Here is a 23,284-nt window from a genome sequence, read left to right as displayed (position 1 = left end):
TTCACAATTGAAAGTGAAAAAAAATATTACGAGACGCATCGAGACAGACATCTCATATTATTAATAGGATCTCCTGCGATGCCTCGGGGCGGTCGTGTGCCGATTTTTTTCTTTCTACCTTTTACCGATTTCACACGAAGCTTGTTTCATTCGAATCGGACGTCTTCTTTTTTCTTTACATTTATCGAAAGGTTAGATTATTTGGGCGCGAATCCCTGCACCGGGTATTCCTTGACCCGATGAGATTTGTAGCTTAAATCGACTTATGTAATAATTGAAAAAAAAAAAAAACAAATGTGAACGCAGTTGAACTCGATGAAACGATCGAACATCTACCGATTACAATCCGATAATTGTTGGTCAAAACGACATTAATCTTAGAATTAGTCGGTATATGCGTAGATTATGTAAACGCGCGTGAGTACATATAGTGATAATTTATCGTGCCGTTATAGACGTCGATTTATTACGGTGATTTTTTTTGACGGGGGATGGTGATTTATCGAGGATCAATATTTCGTGGACACGTGAAATGTGGAAATAAATAATTTTCGGATTTTTGATTTATCTCGCTTATCACGAATAACTTCGAACGAAAATGATCGTTATAACCCCATTCGAAGGACGACAAAACCTCGGGGCTGATTATTTTCGAGACATAGTGAGAAAATAATTGTTTATCCAAACATGGAGATCGTCACTGTGGAATTGTACGTAATATTCGTTACAAGGACGAACTCGTAGATCAACTTATTATACGATCTTATGAAATTTAATGCTATGCATGTAGGAGCTGTCGCTGTTGCTTAGCGGTGATCATCGGCTACCGTGCACCGAGGAATAACGGCATTAGAGATTCAATATATTAAATCGCAAAATAACATACGCGCATGTAACTACGTACGTAAACGTCCTCGCGGAGAAATGCCACGTGCGTTTCTTATTCACTGTATACATTTGGAAGTATGATCGGTACCTGCGTACACGTACTGCAACGAGCGAGAAACGATATAACTCGCTAATTTCGAAGAAACTCCGCTCCGTACGGTGTGAGAAGATCAGCTGACTTATATCATCTCATTACGTTGACCTAGAATAAATTTTCGCGCTGTAATAAACGAAACTTTCGGACTACTCCATCATATGAGCTCATGAATTAGCTAATCCTAACGCGGTAGAACAATATTTAATTATTTAATATAGTTGAAGTTTGAGTCAATAGTTTATACTAAATATGTATAGTGAAAAGTAAATGGTATCTATATATATGTACCTGTTTATACGTTGAATGAAAAAAATAAAGAAATAAAAATTGGGACTTGCATCACGCGATTACCTGATTACTGTATTTACCCGGGACCTTTTTATATCGTAATAATTTACACGAGGAGTTAAATTTACGATCCATTAATTACAGCGGTATAAGTATACATATATACGTATCTTTGAAACACGTTGCGAGATGCGTGTTCTTATTTAACCGAAATCACAAGAATGACCTGCCCGCGCACCTTCGCGGCGGACTTGATTATTTTTCGATCCTCCAAAGTGTGAATTATGGAAGCTTTCTGTCACGGCGTGTCGGCCGGGTACGGACGACTTAAAAATGATAACCGAGCCGCATCGAGATTATTCCGCGCCTCGAGCGCCGGTGACGTTCGCGCAGAAGATGCCGTTTATATCGATGGGCATCTTTGCCCTACGGCGAACCGATCGTGCAGCTTCCAAGACTTGGACCACGGGGCTCGTCTTGTCCGCCAAAAGTGAAAGTCTTCGGCATCGTCGTTTATACAAAAGGTCGACTCATCTTCACGGCAACCGCTGCATCGCCATGGGAACACCGACCCGACGATATAATGTCGCACCTATACGAAGCCGTCGATTTCGATCTTCGTTACGACGAAGATCCCCTAAAAAAATCGATCGAAGGGCAGAACAATTTGCGGTACTTTTTTCCAATATTTTTGGAGTCTAAATTAATCGAAGGAAATGGGAACTTTGTCCGATACCGAGCCAAGTAAAATTTTGAGTCGACGAATGGGGAAGTGGAAAATGAATTGTTCAAGCATGTATATTTTGTCGATGTTTAATTTTATATTATATTTCACCACGGTTACTTGGCCGTGATTACATTTTTTACAACCGCGAAAAATGCCACCTATCCATGAAAGGAAAAAAAAAAAAAACCGCGAAGTAGGAAGTCAGATTACATAATTCCGTGTGTGTGCCGAAGATTTGAAAATAATCGCGGCAATGAACTAGGCAAAAAAACGTCATTCCATCATCCCATTCACGCAGATTATTGTTATCATGGAATATTCATACGCCTGTCGTAAATTACATCGACTATTTTATTCTCCTCCCTTCTAATTAATCCCGATGGCGATGAAGATCGAAAAATACAGCAGAGTGTAATCATATTGGAAGGAAGAGAGGTAAGGTGTAACGAATTGCACGACCAACGATTTCAGGGCACAATTTTTGCGAGCCGGTATCGCGATCTTTCCTGCTGTTGATTCTCTATTTGAGAGTGTGAACAAGAAATGAAATCAAATAAAATAAACTGAATAACGGTGAGGAGTGAGCGAGGCGAGAAAGGCGAAATGAAATAAAAGGAAGTTGAGAGGATGACGGTAGAATTTTGCGCCGGGAACCTTTAAATTTCGAAGCGAGACTTTCTCCACCTACCCACACGCCGGTAAAGAGTCAACAAATCTTACGGTTCGTTCCTGCGAGAGATGAGCATACCTCGTGTTCGTTACTTGACCAAGAAAGGATCAGGAGAATTTCTGGTGACGGAGTAGGTGTAGCTCTTGAATTCCGGTGATGCAATCTGCGACCGCCCGTGCTCGCGGTTCTTTATAAAAACCGTGAAGAGTTACGACCCTCGTGAAGTCAAGTACTAACAAATCTCTGCAGATACACGAAGATATCGCAGGTCATTGACAATAATGTATTCGTGCGCCTGCAGTAGACTTATAAGTTTTACTTTCCTATTTTCTTCTTCTTTTTTTTTTCGATTCCTTATTTGGGACGATGAACGGATTGTTTTATTTCTTCCAGCGATTCGACGCCGCGTAACGTATTCTTAGAAAAATCTTACAGGTTGGACTTGGATCCTCCTCATCCGTGAGAGTCGATTTTGCACCCATGCAGTCTCTGGAATGACAGCTGTGAATTTTATCTCACATTTAACCGCGACGATGACATTTATTATTTTTTAGTTTTGACCTCTGGGCCAAAAGTAAAAGCTATTCGAGCTTAGCTGAGATTATTCAAATTGGAACCAGTCGTCGAATCGTGAATCATGAGGACGGAATTTCAAACTCCTTAATTTGAGTTATGAATTTCTAAAAGATGCTCACTGTACTAGGGAATTCTTATTGACATGTTCGTGTTGGGTCCACGCGAGCGCCTGATCAGATGCAGTCCATCTGACATTTAAGAATCTTCCATTGCCTAAGATCAGGCCATCAAGAGTCCGTTGAGATTCCATCCTTATCGAGGAATCAACTTGGCTTATGACAAACTTTCATCAAAGAGATTGATATTCTTCGAATCGAAATAGGACAAGAACCTATCGCACAGATTGAGTGGAACCTATTTCAATTTGGAATCCAACTCAGCGGTTCCGAAACTGATTAATCTGATATTTTGGAATTTGTAAAACAGAATTCACGTAGTCAGAGCCGCCAGAAATGAGATGATCCGAATCATCAACCGAGTATTTCCTGACGTATCTTAATCTCGAAAATACGAATTCGTCTAGTGAATCAGGCGGAAAGCAATATTCATCCATATATCTGGATTTGTTTCGCTTGAAAACGATTAATGAGCAATAACTCTATCATTACAGAAGTCAGCAAATCAGTTTATTCCTGATTTTTATCTTACTCTTTCTTCTGTTTCAGAAGAGAAATGGGTGGCTCACGCAGGAACTTCACCTCGCATCCATAATGGAGAACTCGTCGGTACATCAGCGAAATCCCATTACTGCAACAACTGAGAAAACGAACATCATTAGTTACCCAACCATCGATCTTTTACTCGTTTAAATGATTGACATATTATTCTCACGTTGATTAAGATGCAATATGATTGTCAATGATGTAACACATTTGTTGTAGAACAAATTTCTATGAATAAATCCGTAATTCACATTATGATTATGGTGAAAAAATATTCTATTCCAAGGTATTCCAAGACCCCATATGCCTTATCATGTGCATTCCTTTGATCCTGTGTATTCCATCCTACTCCTTTGCCCTACGATTGAGATATCCACTAGTTATTTGCAGATCTGATCATGTGCAATCATGTATATCCAATCATATTCCGTTGCTGTACGATGAACAACTGGTTGCTTGCAGGACTGTCTATATGCCTGCCTGTGTATCCAATCATTCAATCATGCATTCACTTCAACTAGAAGCGATAATGTAGATCTCTAGAATACCGGCCCTGAAAATTGAAAGTTTGTCGAAAAGTAGGAATTTGTATCAGGAGAACAGGAAACCCGAGGAGGTGTTCCGAGTCCGGGTGCCTCATCATGTGCATGCATTCAATCGTGTATATTCATTCGTAGTATGATAGTTAGAGCAACTGGTTCCTAGCAGGACTAATCATATACGTTTCTGTTTATTCTATCATTCAATAATTCTCCGACACGAGAAGAAATAAATAATTACGAGCGCTAGGAAGTGAGTCTTGGAAAATAAAAAAGTAGGGCCAGAAATTTATTTTTGTATCAGGAGAACAGAAAAACCGAGGAGGTATTCCTAGACCTGGTGCCTCATCGTGTGCATGCCTTCAATCCTGTGTTTTTGATCCCAGTATGATAGACAGAGCAAGCAACTGTTTGTTTGCAAGACTTAGCATATGCACGCCTATGCATTCAATCAATCATTCATGCTTTCACTCAATCAAGAAGCGATAATGTAGATCTCTAGAATACCGGCCCTGAAAATTGAAAGTTTGTCGAAAAGTAGGTATTTGTATCAGGAGAACAGGAAACCCGAGGAGGTGTTCCGAGTCCGGGTGCCTCATCATGTGCATGCATTCAATCGTGTATATTCATTCGTAGTATGATAGTTAGAGCAACTGGTTCCTAGCAGGACTAATCATATACGTTTCTGTTTATTCTATCATTCAATAACTCTCCGATACGCAAAGAAATAAATAATTACGAGCGCTAGGAAGTGAGTCTTGGAAAATAAAAAAGTAGGGCCAGAAATTTATTTTTGTATCAGGAGAACAGAAAAACCGAGGAGGTATTCCTAGACCTGGTGCCTCATCGTGTGCATGCCTTCAATCCTGTGTTTTTGATCCCAGTATGATAGACAGAGCAAGCAACTGTTTGTTTGCAAGACTTAGCATATGCATGCCTATGCATTCAATCAATCATTCATGCTTTCACTCAATCAAGAAGCGATAATGTAGATCTCTAGAATACCGGCCCTGAAAATTGAAAGTTTGTCGAAAAGTAGGTATTTGTATCAGGAGAACAGGAAACCCGAGGAGGTGTTTCGAGTCCGGGTGCCTCATCATGTGCATGCATTCAATCGTGTATATTCATTCGTAGTATGATAGTTAGAGCAACTGGTTCCTAGCAGGACTAATCATATACGTTTCTGTTTATTCTATCATTCAATAATTCTCCGATACGAAAAGAAATAAATAATTACGAGCGCTAGGAAGTGAGTCTTGGAAAATAAAAAAGTAGGGCCAGAAATTCATTTTTGTATCAGGAGAACAGAAAAACCGAGGAGGTATTCCTAGACCTGGTGCCTCATCGTGTGCATGCCTCCAATCCTGTCAAATAAATTCTACGCCGATATCGTATGATTATGAAATTGATTCAGGCATTAGAAGAATATGACAGACGAAAAGGCCATCCGAATCATCATGATGTCACACACATGATATCATACATCAGCTGCTTGCCTATTGCTGTGCTTGTAATCAAAATGATGATCGCAAGGGTTGTTTAGGATGGTCATCAAGTAATGAATTAAAAAAATATTCGTGTATTTATTGATACATAATGTAGGTAAGATACATATCAATTGAATATTTGAAACATATTTCATCTATATATTCAATAATGTATTCAAAACGTTCCGATATGATTCACAAGGTATCTATTTTTGTCATGTCAGAATAATGGCTCGGTAATTCCGAGTATCATTAGATCAATGATGGCTTATTATGACAATTCACAAATCAAAAACTATCGGAGATCGACACGCTTTGTTGATGGTGAGGATACGTCATTATTCTGGCACCCGTTACGCCCAGCAAAGTCCATGCACCTGCTGACCTCATGAAACGTCAAACGTTCAGAAGATCCTGTAACAAAATTGAGATATTTTGATAAATCTTCGTTACAACTTGATCTCGTCGACGGATTCGTATTCTTAAGTTCGAGATACATTCAGCCGAGTACAACAACTGAAGTGGTTTTAACTTTTTACCGAAAGTGAAGGTTTCATCGATTTGTTTCAGTTTTTTGATCCTTCATCATTTTCGGTAAGCCACTGCATCATCATCTTCAGCATTCCCTACTAGTACCTAATAATATGCACGCCGAGCCACCCTTTAATTTACCTCAACAGATTAATTTCATGCAAGTTAACTGACCGATTAAACATGGAGAGAAATATTTCGTCAATTTGTGGAGTTGCACATGCTAGTGTCACCCCTCAGATTTTTGATGAACTAATTCGAAAGTGCGAATGTTTAGAGAGCGTAGGCTCGTGAAAGTAGTTTAACATACATACCATTAGGAAACATTAAGGGATGAGGATCATGATACTGACATTTCTACTCGGGTAATGATCCAAAGGGGTGATTGAAAGGGCAGTTTTGTGTTTTCATAATTTGGTGTTAGTTGGGGGTGTCGAGGCCGATGATATGAGAGGTCCTTCAATTGTAAAAATAACTGAAACAGGAGAATCAAAAATTCTCGATATCACAAATTATTTTCAATCCTGAGATCAAAGTGCAATAGAAACCACTCGCGATAACCAAGTGGAAAAAATTTAATTTTGAGTTTTCGAAATATTTCAATTCTACTGCTTCTGAATTTTTCCATTGATTATACTCGTCGAGAATCCTGCGGGGATCGAGCATGACACCTCCTTTTACATTTTTCATATGAAAAAAGTTAATTCTCAATTTGGATACAGCAAGTCGGGGACGCTAGCGCTGCTTCCCGGATTTCTGAAGAACTTTTATTTTCATCCCTTCATCCCTTGCCAACGCCTTGTCATATGCAACCTAAGCTACCTTCCAGTTTCACTCCTATCGCTTGCCCCACATCAGGCGCTACGCTGCGATCAATACTTATAAGTAATTTCTTTTCAACGCTTCAAATTAATTACTGTTCCCGGATTTAGGCCCCTATGAATTTGTGTAAGATTTTGATTAAAAAATCTAAGGTTTGATCCCAACTGATTCGGAATCGTTTTGAGAATCTGATGAAATATATGACCTACCGATTCGTTCAGAATCTTCTTTATCAGTTACACGAACAATCGATGACCCTGAATACCAATTTTCAGTCAACGCTGAAATCAGTTCTATACGATATTACAACTTGTTATTCGTACGAGAAAAAAAAACCACTCATCAGCCACTCGACGATGTACCGGAAAACAAAATATCTAATTAGAATAACCAACAAACAACTGTTGGCATATTCTTTTTCGGTATACTAAAAATGATCCATTGAACTCACAATCCGTCACTTAATGACGGGTCGCAAAACATCAGCCGAAATTCCGTCGTTACATATGACGATGAGTGCTCATTGACTTGTGTGGGAAGGAGTGTATTTAAAAGTTATGATTTCACTCTGACCGCTCCGTCCACTTCGCGCATGACAGAAATTGCGAATTTGTTGATACGGCTGTTTTAAAATAATAGAGAAAAACGAGACATTAACGATGGAAAATATTGTCTGATTCGGAGCTTTTAGAAAGTTTCAAGAACTCCACAGCCCGCAGTGTACAACGCGACATAAACTGTGTGAAAAGGAACAAGATGAAGATAAAGAGGACACTTGATGGTGTTCAAACGTTACTTCTCGAATCAGTTTATCTCGTTACGCATTAAGTTTTGTAAAAGTTCTCAACCAATCCTGGTAACCCCGGAAGTGTATATTTTTCCAATGGTATATTTTAAAGCCGCGTATACTAAGAAGTTCAGAATTAGTCATTTCCTCCGCGTGGTATACTTGTAGAGCACTTGCAACATTAATCATCGTTCAAAATTCTCGTCGTGAGAAAAACAATTTTTCCACTTGCACTTCTTCCATCCTAATTCTATTTAATTTTCCCTCGACCGTCAGCTCAGTCAGAATAACAAATTGGACTTTAAATCTTTCAATTGTTTCTCAAAAGATTCTCGCACGAGTTCAAGTGCGTTTGCTCGTAATAATTTCGGTTACGGTCCAAAGTTATAAATATCCTCACGAATATAAGAACGTACAAATTGTAATAAATGTTCGAATAATTTTCTCCAATTTGTCTTAACGTACGACAAATTTTATCGCACGTAGCGTATTTTACGAGGTAAAATCAAGTTGTATGTCCGGTATAATAGTTTTTTTGAAAATACACAATTTATGTAGAGTGGTTGAAATTTTAACGATCAGTCTTCATACGATTTTCCGGTCATGACCTACATACTCTATTATGTCCGTGACAAGAACGTCGACTTCGAACACAAGTATTATAGTTATAACGTTTGAAAATTTCCGATCACGATATTTATATAACTGACCACGAGATTCGCGTACGTATATATTATAGGTATATTCGTCTATTTATTATCCGCTATTTTCCGTGGTAGCCAAAAATATCCCTCTGTGTCCGATCATCGCTTACACGTTACATCTACTACGAAATCCAGAGGTTGGATAAGACGCCCATTCATAATTTCAGATCCCCAAAAAGCGAGTTTTACGTCGCGAAATTATACTCTAGGATAGACTGTTCCAGTTCGAGTCTACGTTGTAACGAAACTTGGACGGAGAAACGGAATTGTTTCCCCCGCGGGATGTTGCGAGAATCGCGTGTATTTGGCGATACATTTACATGCGTGTTAACGAGTGAGACAGAAATCAATTTACGGAGCCGATGGCATCGGTAACGCGATAAAATACATCCAGCAGGCTTTCGGGTCCCTAATGCAATAAATTCAATTTCACCCTCGAGCTTATAGTATTACGAGGATGCGATGAGAGGGCTGCAAAATTATCACTTCTTATACCACTTTCGAATTACGCGTATGCAGTCACCCGGACAAGAGGGTGGAACTGGGGATAAAATTTATCGACGCTCAGGTGATTCGAGGAGAAAAAAATTTCAAACTTTCACGGTACCACGCGACGGCCGTTCGATATCCGAAGAGTATATCCACGCTGGTTTTTCAATTAGTCAGACTTTTCTCGCTGGTTTCAGACTCCTTTGAAAATAATGTTTTACTTTAGCTATTTTCGTTAAAACGACTGCGGATGCAGCTTCTAACATCGCCCACTTACATCCGTATTTACGTGTCTTAATTTTCCAACAATCGAATGCGTTCTATTTCACTGCTACGTTACGCATACGACGATCAGATTTTACGGTACACACGGGGATCGAATCACAGCGGTTAGCAGACGCGTTGATATATCACTTTTATAAACTCAAACACGCGAGTTAGTTCTAATAACTGAACCGAATAGAAACCGAAGTTTACGGTCTCTATATACACAGGAGCTTTTACAAAGCAGAATCGATTCTTCGGGATTGCAAGGGACCCGACTGATTTGAATATTGTATAAATATTCCATTGCTTCCGCGCCGACCGGACAGATGAAAATTATTAGCGTGTTATTCCTCATCTTTCACGTTCGAGTAATTTCGAATAACTTTCTACAATCGATAGAAAAATTGATGAAGCTTTCAATTCTTTCTATTGGAAAAAGTGGTAAGAAGGTCGAAAGAATTTTCCACATAGAATTGAATGAAAAACAGGGCTCGTAGCCGTAGGAGCTTTTTCATCGAATCGTCAACTCGCGGAGATTTTGAACAAAAAAAAATCATCGAGGTGAGCGGCGCGTAAAGCTCCTCGGTTTTTTATTCGATCATCCGATCTGAACGTTTCCGTGTTATAGGGATATCGAGGAAGTAAGAGAAAAAAGAAAGGTTTACGATCGAATTACATTCCTATATTCTCACGATTTTGATATTTTCCGAAACCGATAGTCTTCGTGCGCGATGGATAGGGGAGGGCAGGATGTGTATATACTCCATTAGGGTATTTACTTATGCGAAAGCCCCCGCGTGCGACCTTCCGAAAATATTTGTTCGCAGTTAGGAGGGATGGTAATGCAAATCCCGGGGGCGAAACTACGTCACAGGTTGGCGATAGCCGAGATCTAAATATGCCAGGATGTCATCGGTGCAATCTCTCTTACGTGAAATATCACTTACTGAGAATGAGTAACCGTGTTACGCGCTTCTCTGAATAAAGAAAAAAAAAAAATAAAAGAAAAGAAAAAAAATAAAACAAATTCAGGATGAATTCTGAACGACGGCGTCAAGTTTCCTCACCTTCGATTCTCAAGACTCGACGACTTCCGTCAAATGTTCTCAAGGTTTCTCCGTAACCATTAGTCGCCCATAACCGGCGTGCACAGGGTAATCAGAGTATCGGTTCACGTAACATCGCGTATGTTGGGAAAAATTATTTCAGCTAAGTTATACCTTAGCTGAGTAACCTCATTCTTTTCCAATAATTTAAGATCACCAGCCGACATGTTTTTCAGCTGCGACTCGACTGAAAAACCTTGCCAACGTTTTTACTTCCCCCTTTAAATTTTATTATTCTTGTCTTTCTTCTACTTCTTGCGGTACAGATTTCTCGAAAATTCCAGCCACCGGATAGCGAGCGTCGATCCGTTCGGAAGAATAATTATAAAAAGTCTACAATTCGCTGTGTGAGTATATCTGGCATAAACCGTCCCATATCGATAAATTTGAACGACACAATTTCGAAAAAAAAGAATAGAGAAAAAGCTTCGCCAGATTTATGGAATTCCGAAAATTTCACAAATTTCTTACGGCAAAGATATACATATGTGTAAATTTTCTAGCAACGACCACGACCGTGGGAACTTGATGTAAAATCAAAGAAAGAGAGAAAGAGAGAAAGAGAGAACGAGAATGAATTTTTTCATACACCCGAACAGAAACTCGCTCACCGCCCACGTCCTCTAATACAGCTTACTACTGGTTAAATAGAATTATTTTATAAATCCACAGGAGAACGATTCAAAAAATTATTTGCCTTTCAGAAGTTTACGCATAAAATCAGTCCTTCTCCTCGTTTCGGGACGAAATCGCAAGACCGTAACGAAGGTATACATATAGATACAGTGATGTATCGCGAATAACTATTATTGTCACAGAGAACACTTGAGGTTGGATGTGATAAATCTTCGCTTAAATTTACCATTTGCCCGATATAAGCTTTCCATTGGATTAATTACCTTCGATATACTCGAGTGTTCTGTATACGTGTATTATCTCAATTACAGCTGTCACTTTGGCGAGATCGCCTGTACTCGCCGTAGTATTTCCTATGTCCAAAATATGATCAGTGTATAAACGAAATTTATATTCAGACCTTTATCTAAATCAGTGGCCCAATACCGATGCGAAAACCTTGACCCACTAGGGAGTTCAGTGACGGTAGAACATTACCAGATAAAAATTATATTAAACCAGCGACGTACTACTACGAAGTTGACGGTGGGCGGTTTTTCCGGTCGCGATACTACGTAACCGGAATGTGTAAATCTCGAAGAATTTTCATTTATAAAAGAAGCAAAGAAAGGGAAAAAAAAAAAATTATGACAAACACGATTTTTCGATCGAAATATACTCTCGGATCAAAAATTACCTGGAAGGGAATTGAAATATCCGAAGGCGGAACGGATATTTATACAGCAGGAAATAGAAAGAGAAAAAGAAAACGGCGGGTAAAAAATTTCATCCAGAATTATGAGATATACATACGTGAAATCTTGAATGGACGAACGTTCTTAAGCTGTTTGATTTCAGATGTTATTTGTTCTTTTCCTCTTCACTTCCGGTGGGGTAAAACTGAATGGAAACTGAAAAGTCTTCTTCCAAGTGTATAAAATGCAAAAACTCTTCAAGTAACTTTCCGAAGCATACGACCCGTGATAGTTTTTCATTACACGGTCTGAAGCAGTTTCACATATTTGTGAATAACTTTTTCACGATTCGTTGAGCCGAATTATAAGTTATGGAAAAATCAATTCACCGGAAGTTTAGCAGCCCTCGAGCGAGCATTCACAACGGATGTAAAATAAATGCTAAATAAAATTTGGCAGCAGACATTCGCGGTTTAAAGTGTAGTAGGTCGCTACGATGTAACTATGCGAGATAAGCCTAGAATCTGGTCCCGAGCTTTCAACCTCTTAACCTTTAGTAACATAATTGCGTCGCGTAAACACGAGAGTTAGCTAGCTAGTCTCGGTTATCCTCATTCCCCCTAAGGAAATTCAATCCCCTTTAACGGAAGCCATGGATCTTTTGAGTTCCATGGTATATGTATAGGTAGGTACGTATAGAGACCGGAAAGTGGCGAAGCCGAAACGCGTCTAGAATAATCTATCGGGATACAGATCCGATACAATAAAGAAAAAGAAAGAAGAAAAAAAAAAGAAAAGGAAAATCTATTTATACGTAACCTCCCTGACGAAAAAAACTGTATAGGAATCGTCCGCAAAGATATCCCACGATATTTTCGCCATAATACCGACGTCCGACCGACAGACGATCGACGTAGAGGAGAAAGAAAAAATAAGAAGAGCAGAGCCAGCGGGGAAAAAAGAAGGAAAGAGAAAAAGAAAAACGACGGGGGTGAAAAACTTATGTACGTACGATTGGAGAATATTTTGACAGGGGAATCCCCTCGAAGATGGGCTCTTAAAGTCGAAGGGAAAAGCTAAATAGAAACCATCGGACGATTTTCACCAGAGTAACTACCCCCTGGCCAACCATTAAATTTCAAGGGCACGCGGAAAAACCCTCCTAAATACTTTTTACCAATTATTATATCTATACAGAGCTCGAATCCCACGGTGCAAGCTGAATGTAAAAGCATCAGTTCAGGACCGATAAATCTCCTGGAAAAAAAAAAAGAAATTGAAATGAAAAAATCGATCATATTTAATGAGAAATTCAATAGAAATATGGCGGTGACGATTACAGGTACAGTCTGTTAACGTTAATTCTGTTGACCTTTAATAACGTAAATTTTTATGCTCCTCGTTTATATTACCCTACAAAAAGAAGCGAATTGCGGGCGCGATCAATTCCGAGGATTAATTACCACCTCGTTAAAGGAAAAATTTCACCGGACTAAATTTATTATCCACTTAGGGAATCGTATAATTCGCGTACATCCTACCTAGGCGGTAATATGAGTTTGAAAAATTTCATCGTTCGTGGAATTAGAGTTGCGCCGATGGTATGTAATAACTTTAATTCGTGCAAATAGATGGAAATTTTATTCAAGACATATATGAAAACTACACTCTCCCTAATGCCGCACCGTGATCGCTACCAATGGCCGCGCGTCATCTCTTTTCGGTTTAACCACGGGAAAGAGGGAAAAAAAAACAGAAGAAAAACCGTATCGAATGCGTGAGCGAACGAATAAATGGTTAGAGAATGAAATGAAATGAAATGAATGAATGAATGAATGAATATTTCCGACCGAGTCGATGCTCGCCGATATCCACCGTTAACTTCTATCAAACAAAAATGATATATATTGCAATCCCCCCTAAAACCTGCACTCCTTTTCCCCGAATAAATGTGTCCTCGGGGCAATTCGAACGATCCCCCGTCCACGGTCAAAAAATACCCATAAAGATATTGCTGAATTTTATCAATAATTTGATTTTTCTTTCGACGGAAACGCGCGTATTGTACTTTTTCGAATCGACACGCTGTTCAACCAAACGAACTCATTTCTTCGAACCGATTCACAGACGCAAAATCACAGAGGGACGGAAGATTCAAATTTTCTTTTAATCGACTCGTTGAGTTTACGCGTCTCCTGAGATCCACCCTAGACGGTTCAGCCTCGAATGGATTTTTTCGACAGTTCGGTCGTTTGATGGTCATGAGATGCGGCACGCGATTGGTATATATACTCCCCTAACGCGGGGCGTCCTTTTGTTGGAATTTAAAATCGGAGGTCGAAAATTTTCAGAGTCCTTCCCGCAGTAAAATATCCATGGAATCGATTATTCGAATGTAAGTGAAAGATCGTCCCTCGAGTCAAGTTGCCCCCCCCCCCCCCTAAGACAAACTTCCTTCAAAATTTTTCAAGATTTTTACAACGCCGAGGCGGAGACAAAAATCACGTGCGTTGTGTTATCTTTCGATAAAAAAAAAAAATAAAAAATCCTTCGCTTTTATCCGTATCATTACCTTATCCTAACATGTGATTTTCCATCACCGGAATGGAATCGCGCGCATTTGTTATAAGCTCGGTGCGGAAGAATACTGCATATCGGAATGGGATCAACGGTGAGGTATGATATGGATGGTTTGATAAACGATCGAAGAAATAGCGATCAACTTATTTATCCGTCTATTACGGAGAATTGTTGTCAGCGATATTTTCAAAGTTAGTCGGATCAGAGACGATGCAATGCGATCCGTGGAATGGTTTTTTCTCGGTTGAATTATTTCGAGCTAATTCCACCGCCGATTCGAAGCGACTGGCATCCAGCCAGGCTTATAGACCTACCTATTCATTCTATTTCATATTTATTTATTTTTGTTTAATAATTTTTTAGCTCCCTCTTTTTTTCTGCGCTTTTTCTTTTCTTTCTCTCTTTTCGCCACAAGCCTGACGAGATTCGTCGGAAAAAAAATTGTGTCAGTGGCACGATGCGCGAGATCAGGGAATTGGTGCAGGTTTGATACTTCAAATTCGAAAAAACTCACCCACGAATGTTTCTAATTGGCCATATTTATTTTTGTCGATACGGAAAAAATATTACAGCCGGTGAAAAATGTTTCAATTAACGATAAACTTTGCTACCGGAATATGAAAAAGTGAAGAAAATATGGCATCGTCCAAGTTTTCTTTTTTTTTTTTCTTTTTTGCGCTCCAACGGTGGGATAACGATAGTCGCGGGTGTCGAGATCAGGATTTGTGACTTCCGTGAAATATCACACTGATGTGGATTTACACGACATTTTGGATGTTGAGCAGGGCCTCAATCGAGAAACTGTCCATCAACTACATACATTCGTGTCCGAAGCGATATCGCCTCACTTTTCAAACGTTCGTACGTACCACGTCGCGTCGCAAATCCCGAGCGACGATAAATCCCATTCCTTGAATTTCAAACGAAGCACAATCATCCGATTTTTTTCACATCTCATAGGCTCGATTCGCCGTTATTTTCGTTCGTTATCAACGTACATTTCTCGTTAAATTTTCACCTGAGAATTATACCCCGAGAATATCACGTATACCAGGTATACATCTACATCGCGTAATTCATTCGGTCTAAGAAAACAGACTCTCAGTTATTACGTAATGACTAATTAGACGGCTAACAATGAGACCGAAATACTAACGAAGCCGATGTCCATTTGCTCAGCCCTTCATGCGGAGCAAAGGGCTACACAGTAATTGACTGTAAAACGCTCGACGTCTATCCCCGTGTCTCCGCGAGTGTTCAGCTTTCTAGTGGGAAATGAATATTCCGCTCTTTTTCAGGGCCCAAAATTGAACGCGGGCTTCTAATTAGCCGCCGCGAGAAACTAGCGTTACAAAGGGGGGCGTTACACCTATTCAGAAATATAGCAAGTAAAATTCGTCGTGTTGAATGTTTTTCTTCTTCCTTTACTCGTTTGGGGAGCAAACGGTGATCGAAGGTTGACAGAAATCCGTTATATCCTTTTCGTACGTTGGCGTGGCTCAAACGAACGGTAAGCAAAATGATCTCCGTAGGACATGTATGTGTACACGTATAGAGTGGAATTCGATAGAGGAAACGACGTATAACGAGAAATACCGCACTTCCAACGATTCGCCGTGTAATTTCGTAGGATGCACTTGACACGTTCGGAACGTTAATCGGAAATAGGTACGAGATCTGGGAATGTGTTTTATCCCGCGGGAATTGAATAAGGCGAGTTACGAATGGTAACTAATAAAGTGACATTCTTTCATCCGCGTTTATCGATAAATTTCATAGCTAAAGAAATGGATGAATGGTATGAACCCTTTTTTTCCAAGGTGGAATTTGAGCGCAATAAATGGCGGAGGATATTCTGGAATAACGTAACGATCCAACCTGACTCACCACGATAAACCGGGGAAGCCAATACCTGCTCCGAGGTCTTGATCTCATAGTTTATTTTAACCCGTAATCACCACCCTAGACCACATGAATAAATTACCTACCCCACGATTATTCCGTGATAGCGAACTGGTAAATCAGCCTAATTGAAGGCTTTAATTGCAAGAGTTTTTACCTGAAAGCTAATACGTGAAACTGAATCTGTGTGATTAAAATGTATGCGAATTTAACGTAATTACTTTTCCCGTCACGAACGATCATTGACGCGTTAGTTTGATCGAGACGTGTGGTTTCGTGAGCCTTGCAAACTATACCGATTAAATCCTCCTTGGGATTCTATCGATCAAATTGTTAGCGATAAGAGACCCACTGCACGTACGGAATTAGGGTGGATATTAAATCAGGGGTGGAGTGCGATTAGAATTTGTTCGAGTAATAACGAATCGATTGACGTGTCAGCTTCGTCAAATGTTCTCAATTAATTTCACTCTAATTAAATTAATTTCAAATTTATAACCGAATTTCTCAGTACAACGGAATCAAAGGTGACTCACCTCGCGATAAATCGCGTGGGAAGATATTGAATGAATAAATGAAACCCAATACCCGAAAGCTCGATAATGTATAATTATTATTAAAACAAATTTAATAAAATGAAAAGCGAGAATCGATTTTATGTATATAAAAAAAAAATCCGTTCATTATAAAATGTTCGTTAGAAGCAGGGTAAGTTATCAAATTTCATCTCGCGATTGTGTTCAATATATCCTATGGTTTTACCATTTGTGCTTCTCAGCTTTTTGAAAGATCGGCAAGAATTTTCGTAAATCGACAAAAATCATCGCGGGGATGAATAGAATCTGAATTGATGCGTGCCTGGTCTAGCGAGTCTAGACGATAATTGATAGAAATAAATACAGAGAGAGGAGAAAAAGCAGAGTCATTAAGATAGGCGTGGTTATCGATGCACGACTTGGTGGGTGGCTGCAAAGACCGCAGAATTATTATAGAACTTTGGAAAAAAAGAGGGAAAAGAAAGTAAATGGAAAATATCGAGATAAGAAAATCCCGGTGATTAGGGAGAGAAATAGAAAAAAAAATCGGATACTTGTTACTCGATGCGAAAAATTGGACGGTAATAGATTTTTCCGACGTACGTTGCACGTTCCCTCTTCTCACCTTCTCGTAAATTTCATCGAGTCAATTTTACCCTCGCGGATATTCAAGGCGTAATTCTCGGGGTGATATTCGTGGCGTCAAGTGACGTCGAACATCCGAGATCGATCGAGTACTGCACTTTGATCTCGTATTTTCAAATCTACGACTACGAGGATGCCGAATAATTTTATCCCCATCCCTTTCCTCTTCCACCGCCGTTTGAACATTTCCACCCAACGTTTATTCACGCTCGTCGTGCTACAGCTCCGCTTTTTCAGCATGCGCTACGTTATTCGCACACTCGTTCGAAAATAATAACTTATCAATAGTTATCGAAATTCTCTGCATATGGGTGTGCGTAGGCTATACCGTCTGTATATATTGTAACACCGATCGATATTCATGTACGCGGAATCTTCCGGTAGTATTTTACATCACACTCGTCGTTCGAATACAATGCACGAGCTATTTGCTATTCGATATACATATATTTCAATGCCTGAATTTGATTCGATATTTGTTTGTTTTTTTTTTTTTTTTTTTTTTTCTTTTAAGTTATTACCGCATCGTCGTAATAACCATTGTCGTTACGTTTATTTGATTTCTATTTCGAAACCGAATGGATCATCTCGACTACGTTTGCTTCGTACGAATTGCACTCCACGTATCACGCTGCGACGTGGATATACACGTACAAATAATTACCGATCAACTTTACGACTCACTTACTTCCTCGGGACCTTGACAATGTGATTTTCCTCCCCCGTCATCCCTGCAGTGCGTTACTTTCGCTCGAATTAACCACTCGACGGCCGCATTTGTATCCGGAAATTGAGGGGCGAAGTTTTCCAATATTTTGCGTTAATTGAGACTCCTCTGCCGAACGCAGTAGACAGAAGATACGAAAAAAATTATTGATAGCGGAAAAAGGAAAAAAATAAAGATTGGATTGATCGATCGACACCGGCCGGTACATACGCGTACGTACTTATACGTATACGTACGCGTATACCGTGTGTGTGTGTGTGTGGGACTACCGAGTTATGTCAATAATTTTTGATGAATTTGTCTCGTGAAATTCTTTACTTATACAGCTGGTTCGGTAGACCTATTCATCACAGGAGTTACAGGTATGTAAATTACCGTATGACAGATAATAAAAATTCCTCCTACGGCTAGCCTTCGCTTATCAGTAACGGCACGTAGTCACTTAACCGCGAATGATTACACAGCCGTTAGCGATGTATACGTGTGTGTGTGTGCACGCATCGCACCAACGTGTAATATTTGAGCATGCTCTGCCAGGCAAACTCGATATAATTTCCTACTTTTGCAGCGCGTCACTTCCGCCACGAGATTCGCGCGACATACACCGTTGCACGGGTATCTTTATTTCCTTCCTTCTCTCTTTAATCTCCCTTTCTTTTCGGGGGCGAGACTCATCAACTTTCACGGCATTATTATATTTGAATTATACCGAGATTTTTGATATTGTGAAAAAAGTACGTCATCGCCCATTTTCCGTCTCATACCACTGATGCGTGTGTGCGTACGTACGTACCTACTCGCCTAATATTATTGTATACTAACACGTACACGTTGTAGGTGCTCAAAAGTTTTAAATAGAAAACTTGAGGAACGACGTGACCCGGCGGCCCTTCGTCCTCCTCGCTTTAATTCCTCTCGGATGTTGGCCCTGCATATCTATTCGCTCCGAGAGTCGAAAGAATTTAAATTATCCGACATGAAAAGTGTAAGATGGTATGGAGGGAAAAAAATTACAAAAAACAAGAAGGCTACACGGGTGTTTTTTTTTTTTTATTTTAACGCGTGGGCGTGCGTATGACGATGACACGCGTCCCGATCCGAACGCGAAAATTTGATCGTTAAAATTAATCGGAATACCAAAAAAACGCGGGAATGTGCGGGAAAAAAATTTAACGCGTGGTCGGAAGCATTCTTGCGAATTTCTAACGGTAACGTCGTTTGGAATTTCAGGAATGATTTCAGTCCTAGAAACACATCTTCGACAAAACAGCACGCGTGATCTCGTAATCCTGCGAATGACAATTGAAATTAACATGACAATTAGGCGTTGAAAACTTTGAAAAAAAATTCCACCTGGTTAAATTTTCTTTTCTTTTTTTCACGTGAATAAAAGTTGAAGAACAAAAAATGAAATAAAAAATGAACGAAATCGTTACGAATCTGCATTTATTTTTGTCCCCGAAGTTAAAATTCTGTACGTTAGCCGACGTTGTCTACGAATGGCTAAATCTGGACAGCTGATCTTAAACAAAAGATAATTATACGCGACCTATTCCAAACAGGGGCAAATCGAGTTAGAAAGTATAAAGATCTCAATCGCAGTAAGGAGTAAAAGAAAAAAAAATTAATGGAAAACAAAGAAACTATTACTAGATAAACTACACAAAAGGTCGCTTTGGTCCCAGTCCTGCTCGGCTTCATGAATGTAAAATAGACACCGTATGGGATGAAGCAATTAAAATTGTGAGGAAGAATAGAAAAAAAATTGTTTCCTAATCGCATACACCTATAAATAATTATCTTCGGGAATTTAGTTTTTTACTCACCTGCGGTACAGAAATGTTGTGGAAATCTTGTCGACGAGATCCGGGCGCTAATGATCTTGATGGACTTATTTGGGACGAAATAAAATTTGACGACTCGGTGAACGTCAATGCTTTTTACTCGAAGGGGCAGCTGCTGACGTTTCACCATTTCTGTCTAATGAAAGAGAAAAAAACTTTCGTGATGACTTCACCAAAAAATTATCATGTCAGTTATTCGTGCGGTGACTGCATGTGATTCGTGACGTGAATCGCCCTTAGATCGAGTCATTAAAACACCCACGCGTACGACGATGTGGTTTAATTCTATGGGATCCGAAGGGCCTCTTGAAAGGCGAAAACAGATGACCTGATGAACTACGTTTAAATTTTGAGAAAAAAAATAATCAAATACGACCTCCTATTTCGTGAGTTCATTCCGATGAAAAACGATTACTATTTATATTGGCAAAATATGGTCGAATAACTTTACCTTTCATATTACGTTGGTAAATATTTTTGATACAAGGTATGAAGTATAATATACGAATTTGAATCTCAAAGTTTTTTTTTTTTCTTCAAATTAACTCATCCCTCCATATATTTCCATCTTATTTTATATTATTTTTACACGAACCTTTTGAACAATTTTTACAAAAGTTTCTGTCACGGCTGTATCGATTCTTCTGTTACCGTACAGGTATTTCTTTGTCTCTCTTTTCCGTTGTATAATTATTTGGAGGAAACAAGAGAAAGAAAAATATTATTATAATAAAACTCGGGTACGGGTACTTCGGCGTAAGAGTGATTTTCTAATGAAATACATGCGTTTTTTTTTTTCCAAACTCCCAGTCATTCCCATTTCGTACGAGAAAAAAAGGAAATAAAAATTTCAATGACAAATAATAACTCGCGTGATATAATGTAGTATGGAAATATTTGCTGACAAATATTACCTCCAATTTACGTAACTCAGATCTAATATACTACTACCTGAATCTGGTAATAGCCAGTTAACTCACTACAGATAGACCCGATTCGAAAAAGAAAATAAGGAAGAAGAGAAAAGGATTTACGTCAGGCGCGTAGAAATTTTATTCTCATCTTCATTGAACGTTAGCTCCAGTTATATTCGATCCCCCTGAATCGCTGCGCCTTCGCTTTCAGGAAGTGAATAAGAATAAGAGAAAGAAAAAAAGAATTACCGAGCTCCCGGAAGCACAGATATTATACCTATATACGGTAGCATAAGTATATGTAAATCGCAAGAGTGGATTGCTAATATTTGAGTTCACTTCTCATTGTCAGAGACGTTTAAGTTGCAGTCGAAAGCCACTCATTACTACGTTTACTCTAATCCCAAAATCCTTGAAAAGCTACCGCAAGAGCTTTGCGGTTTCAAATTTACTGTTTCGATAGGAGATTATATAAGCTCTGCGAAGATACCAGAATAAATGCATTATGGGAGCGGTCCGAATGCAGCAATGAAACGATGTGGTATTTTTTTCGTTTTTTACCTTTTCTTTTTTTTCTTCGTCTTCCACCTTCGGACTAGAAGCAATTTTGTAATTCTTTTTTTTACCGAAAAACTTTTTCGCGCCAATTTTTTCTATGTTTACTGCGGGCAATGGAGTAGAAGTAATAAAATACTTTCCGGTTAGTTTCTTTGATTTCGTACTTGTATTATTCTCCTGTGACATAACGTATACTATACCCGAACATTTATGAGTAAAATTTCGGGTATATTAATCGACAATCGATACTCACGTTCCAAATTGATTCGAATTTGAGAGTCCTCCGAGGACCCGGTAGGCACGGAGACGCAAAATGGCGGCCCGTGGTGCCGGCCCGTGCGTATTCGAATGTCGAAAATTAATTATTTTTTTTTTTTTGTCTCTATTTTTTTCTTCGTCGATGATCCGACGGAAAATAAGAAAATTTTCAACAAACGACGAATAACATTTTTCACACGCATACGCGATCTATATAGATATTTTCGTTACGAGACATACGTTTGAGGAAAATATAATTAGTTTATTATTTGTAAACCAGAATTAGCGTGAATTGCAAATTGCGATAACAATTGGTGCAGACCACCTTTCGATAATTCAATAATAACGGAACGAAAATTTCTTTATTTTCAAAAGCTCGCACTTCGATCTCTTCGCCTTAGCTTTTCAATTACCCGCCTATTACTTTGCGGAGTTTATAAAATAAACTATGCAGTTGTAATAATAAAACGCATCCGACGAAGTTTGTGTAAAGTTATACGCGCGGATAGGTGTGTATATCAGCCATCGGTGCGATTGGTAAACTGTCAAGCGAATGTTATCTTCTTAAATATGTCTTCAACCGAAGTACATCGCGTATTAGTCCGATATCCTTATCCAGTGCGCGCGTTATCCAACCGCTACATCCTCCGTATTACGTCGGTTATAAAATCAATTTTATTTCATTTACTCTTGGAAAAACTTTTTCTCTCCCATCGTCAGTTCGTTCGAGCTGTAATAAACGTTTCCAGAAACAAAAAAAAAATAATAATAAATAATCTAATAAAAAAAAAAAAGTGACAAAGAACAATGAATTTTTTCTTATCTTTTCAACGTAACATCCACACTCGTGTATAAAAATATAAGAAAGAAGAAAAAAGGGAGCAATAAAGAGAAAAGAAAGAAGGATACAGAGACAAAGTTTCTTGGAGCGCACGTATTATAACGTAGTATAAATTCTTGTAACGTTAGAAAGATCGAGTGACCCTTCTTTCCTCTCCGTAGTTAAGATCATTGAGAAATAACCGAGAATATAAATAAAAGGGGGCGAAGCTGTTGAACAATAAACTTGTTGACAGCAGGTTCCCTCGCGTCTAGAATTATATGCATTACAAATATCCGTACGTATAGGTGTATACGTGCATAATATATGCACGTGCGTGAATCATTTTGAAGAATAATTTTCTCGCGTTCAACAACAGTGGCAATAACAACGAGGATAATGATAATGATGACAACACGTCGTAAGTGGTGTGTATGAGGTCGCGATCATTAGCTCGTTACGATCGGTACATTCGTTGATTTTATTGGCGTTATTACGTTCCAAGGGTGGAGAACGTCAGTGAAGATCGGTGACTCTTTCGTTTGGCGGA

At 39.0% G+C, this 23,284-nt stretch overlaps 1 protein-coding gene across 3 annotated transcripts in view; it reads right to left on the bottom strand.

The window, feature by feature from the left end:
* Positions 1–6,026: 6,026 nt before the first annotated feature.
* The window catches only part of LOC125500663, a 61,042-nt gene continuing 43,784 nt past the window's right edge, over positions 6,027–23,284 (bottom strand). For 2 of the 3 annotated variants that reach the window (XM_048654223.1, XM_048654224.1), the window contains one exon: positions 6,027–6,348. In XM_048654223.1, the coding sequence (XP_048510180.1) occupies positions 6,230–6,348 (119 nt within the window). In that variant the 3' untranslated portion in view covers positions 6,027–6,229. Of the gene's footprint in view, positions 6,349–12,068; positions 13,122–23,284 lie in introns of those variants that run through there. The other variant, XR_007278095.1, reaches the window with a different exon arrangement.

Source organism: Athalia rosae, chromosome 4 (genome assembly GCF_917208135.1).
Source record: "Athalia rosae chromosome 4, iyAthRosa1.1, whole genome shotgun sequence".
Lineage (NCBI taxonomy): Eukaryota > Metazoa > Arthropoda > Insecta > Hymenoptera > Athaliidae > Athalia > Athalia rosae.
The sequence above is the reverse complement of the archived record's forward strand: the minus strand, read 5'-3'. Positions and strand labels throughout refer to the sequence as shown.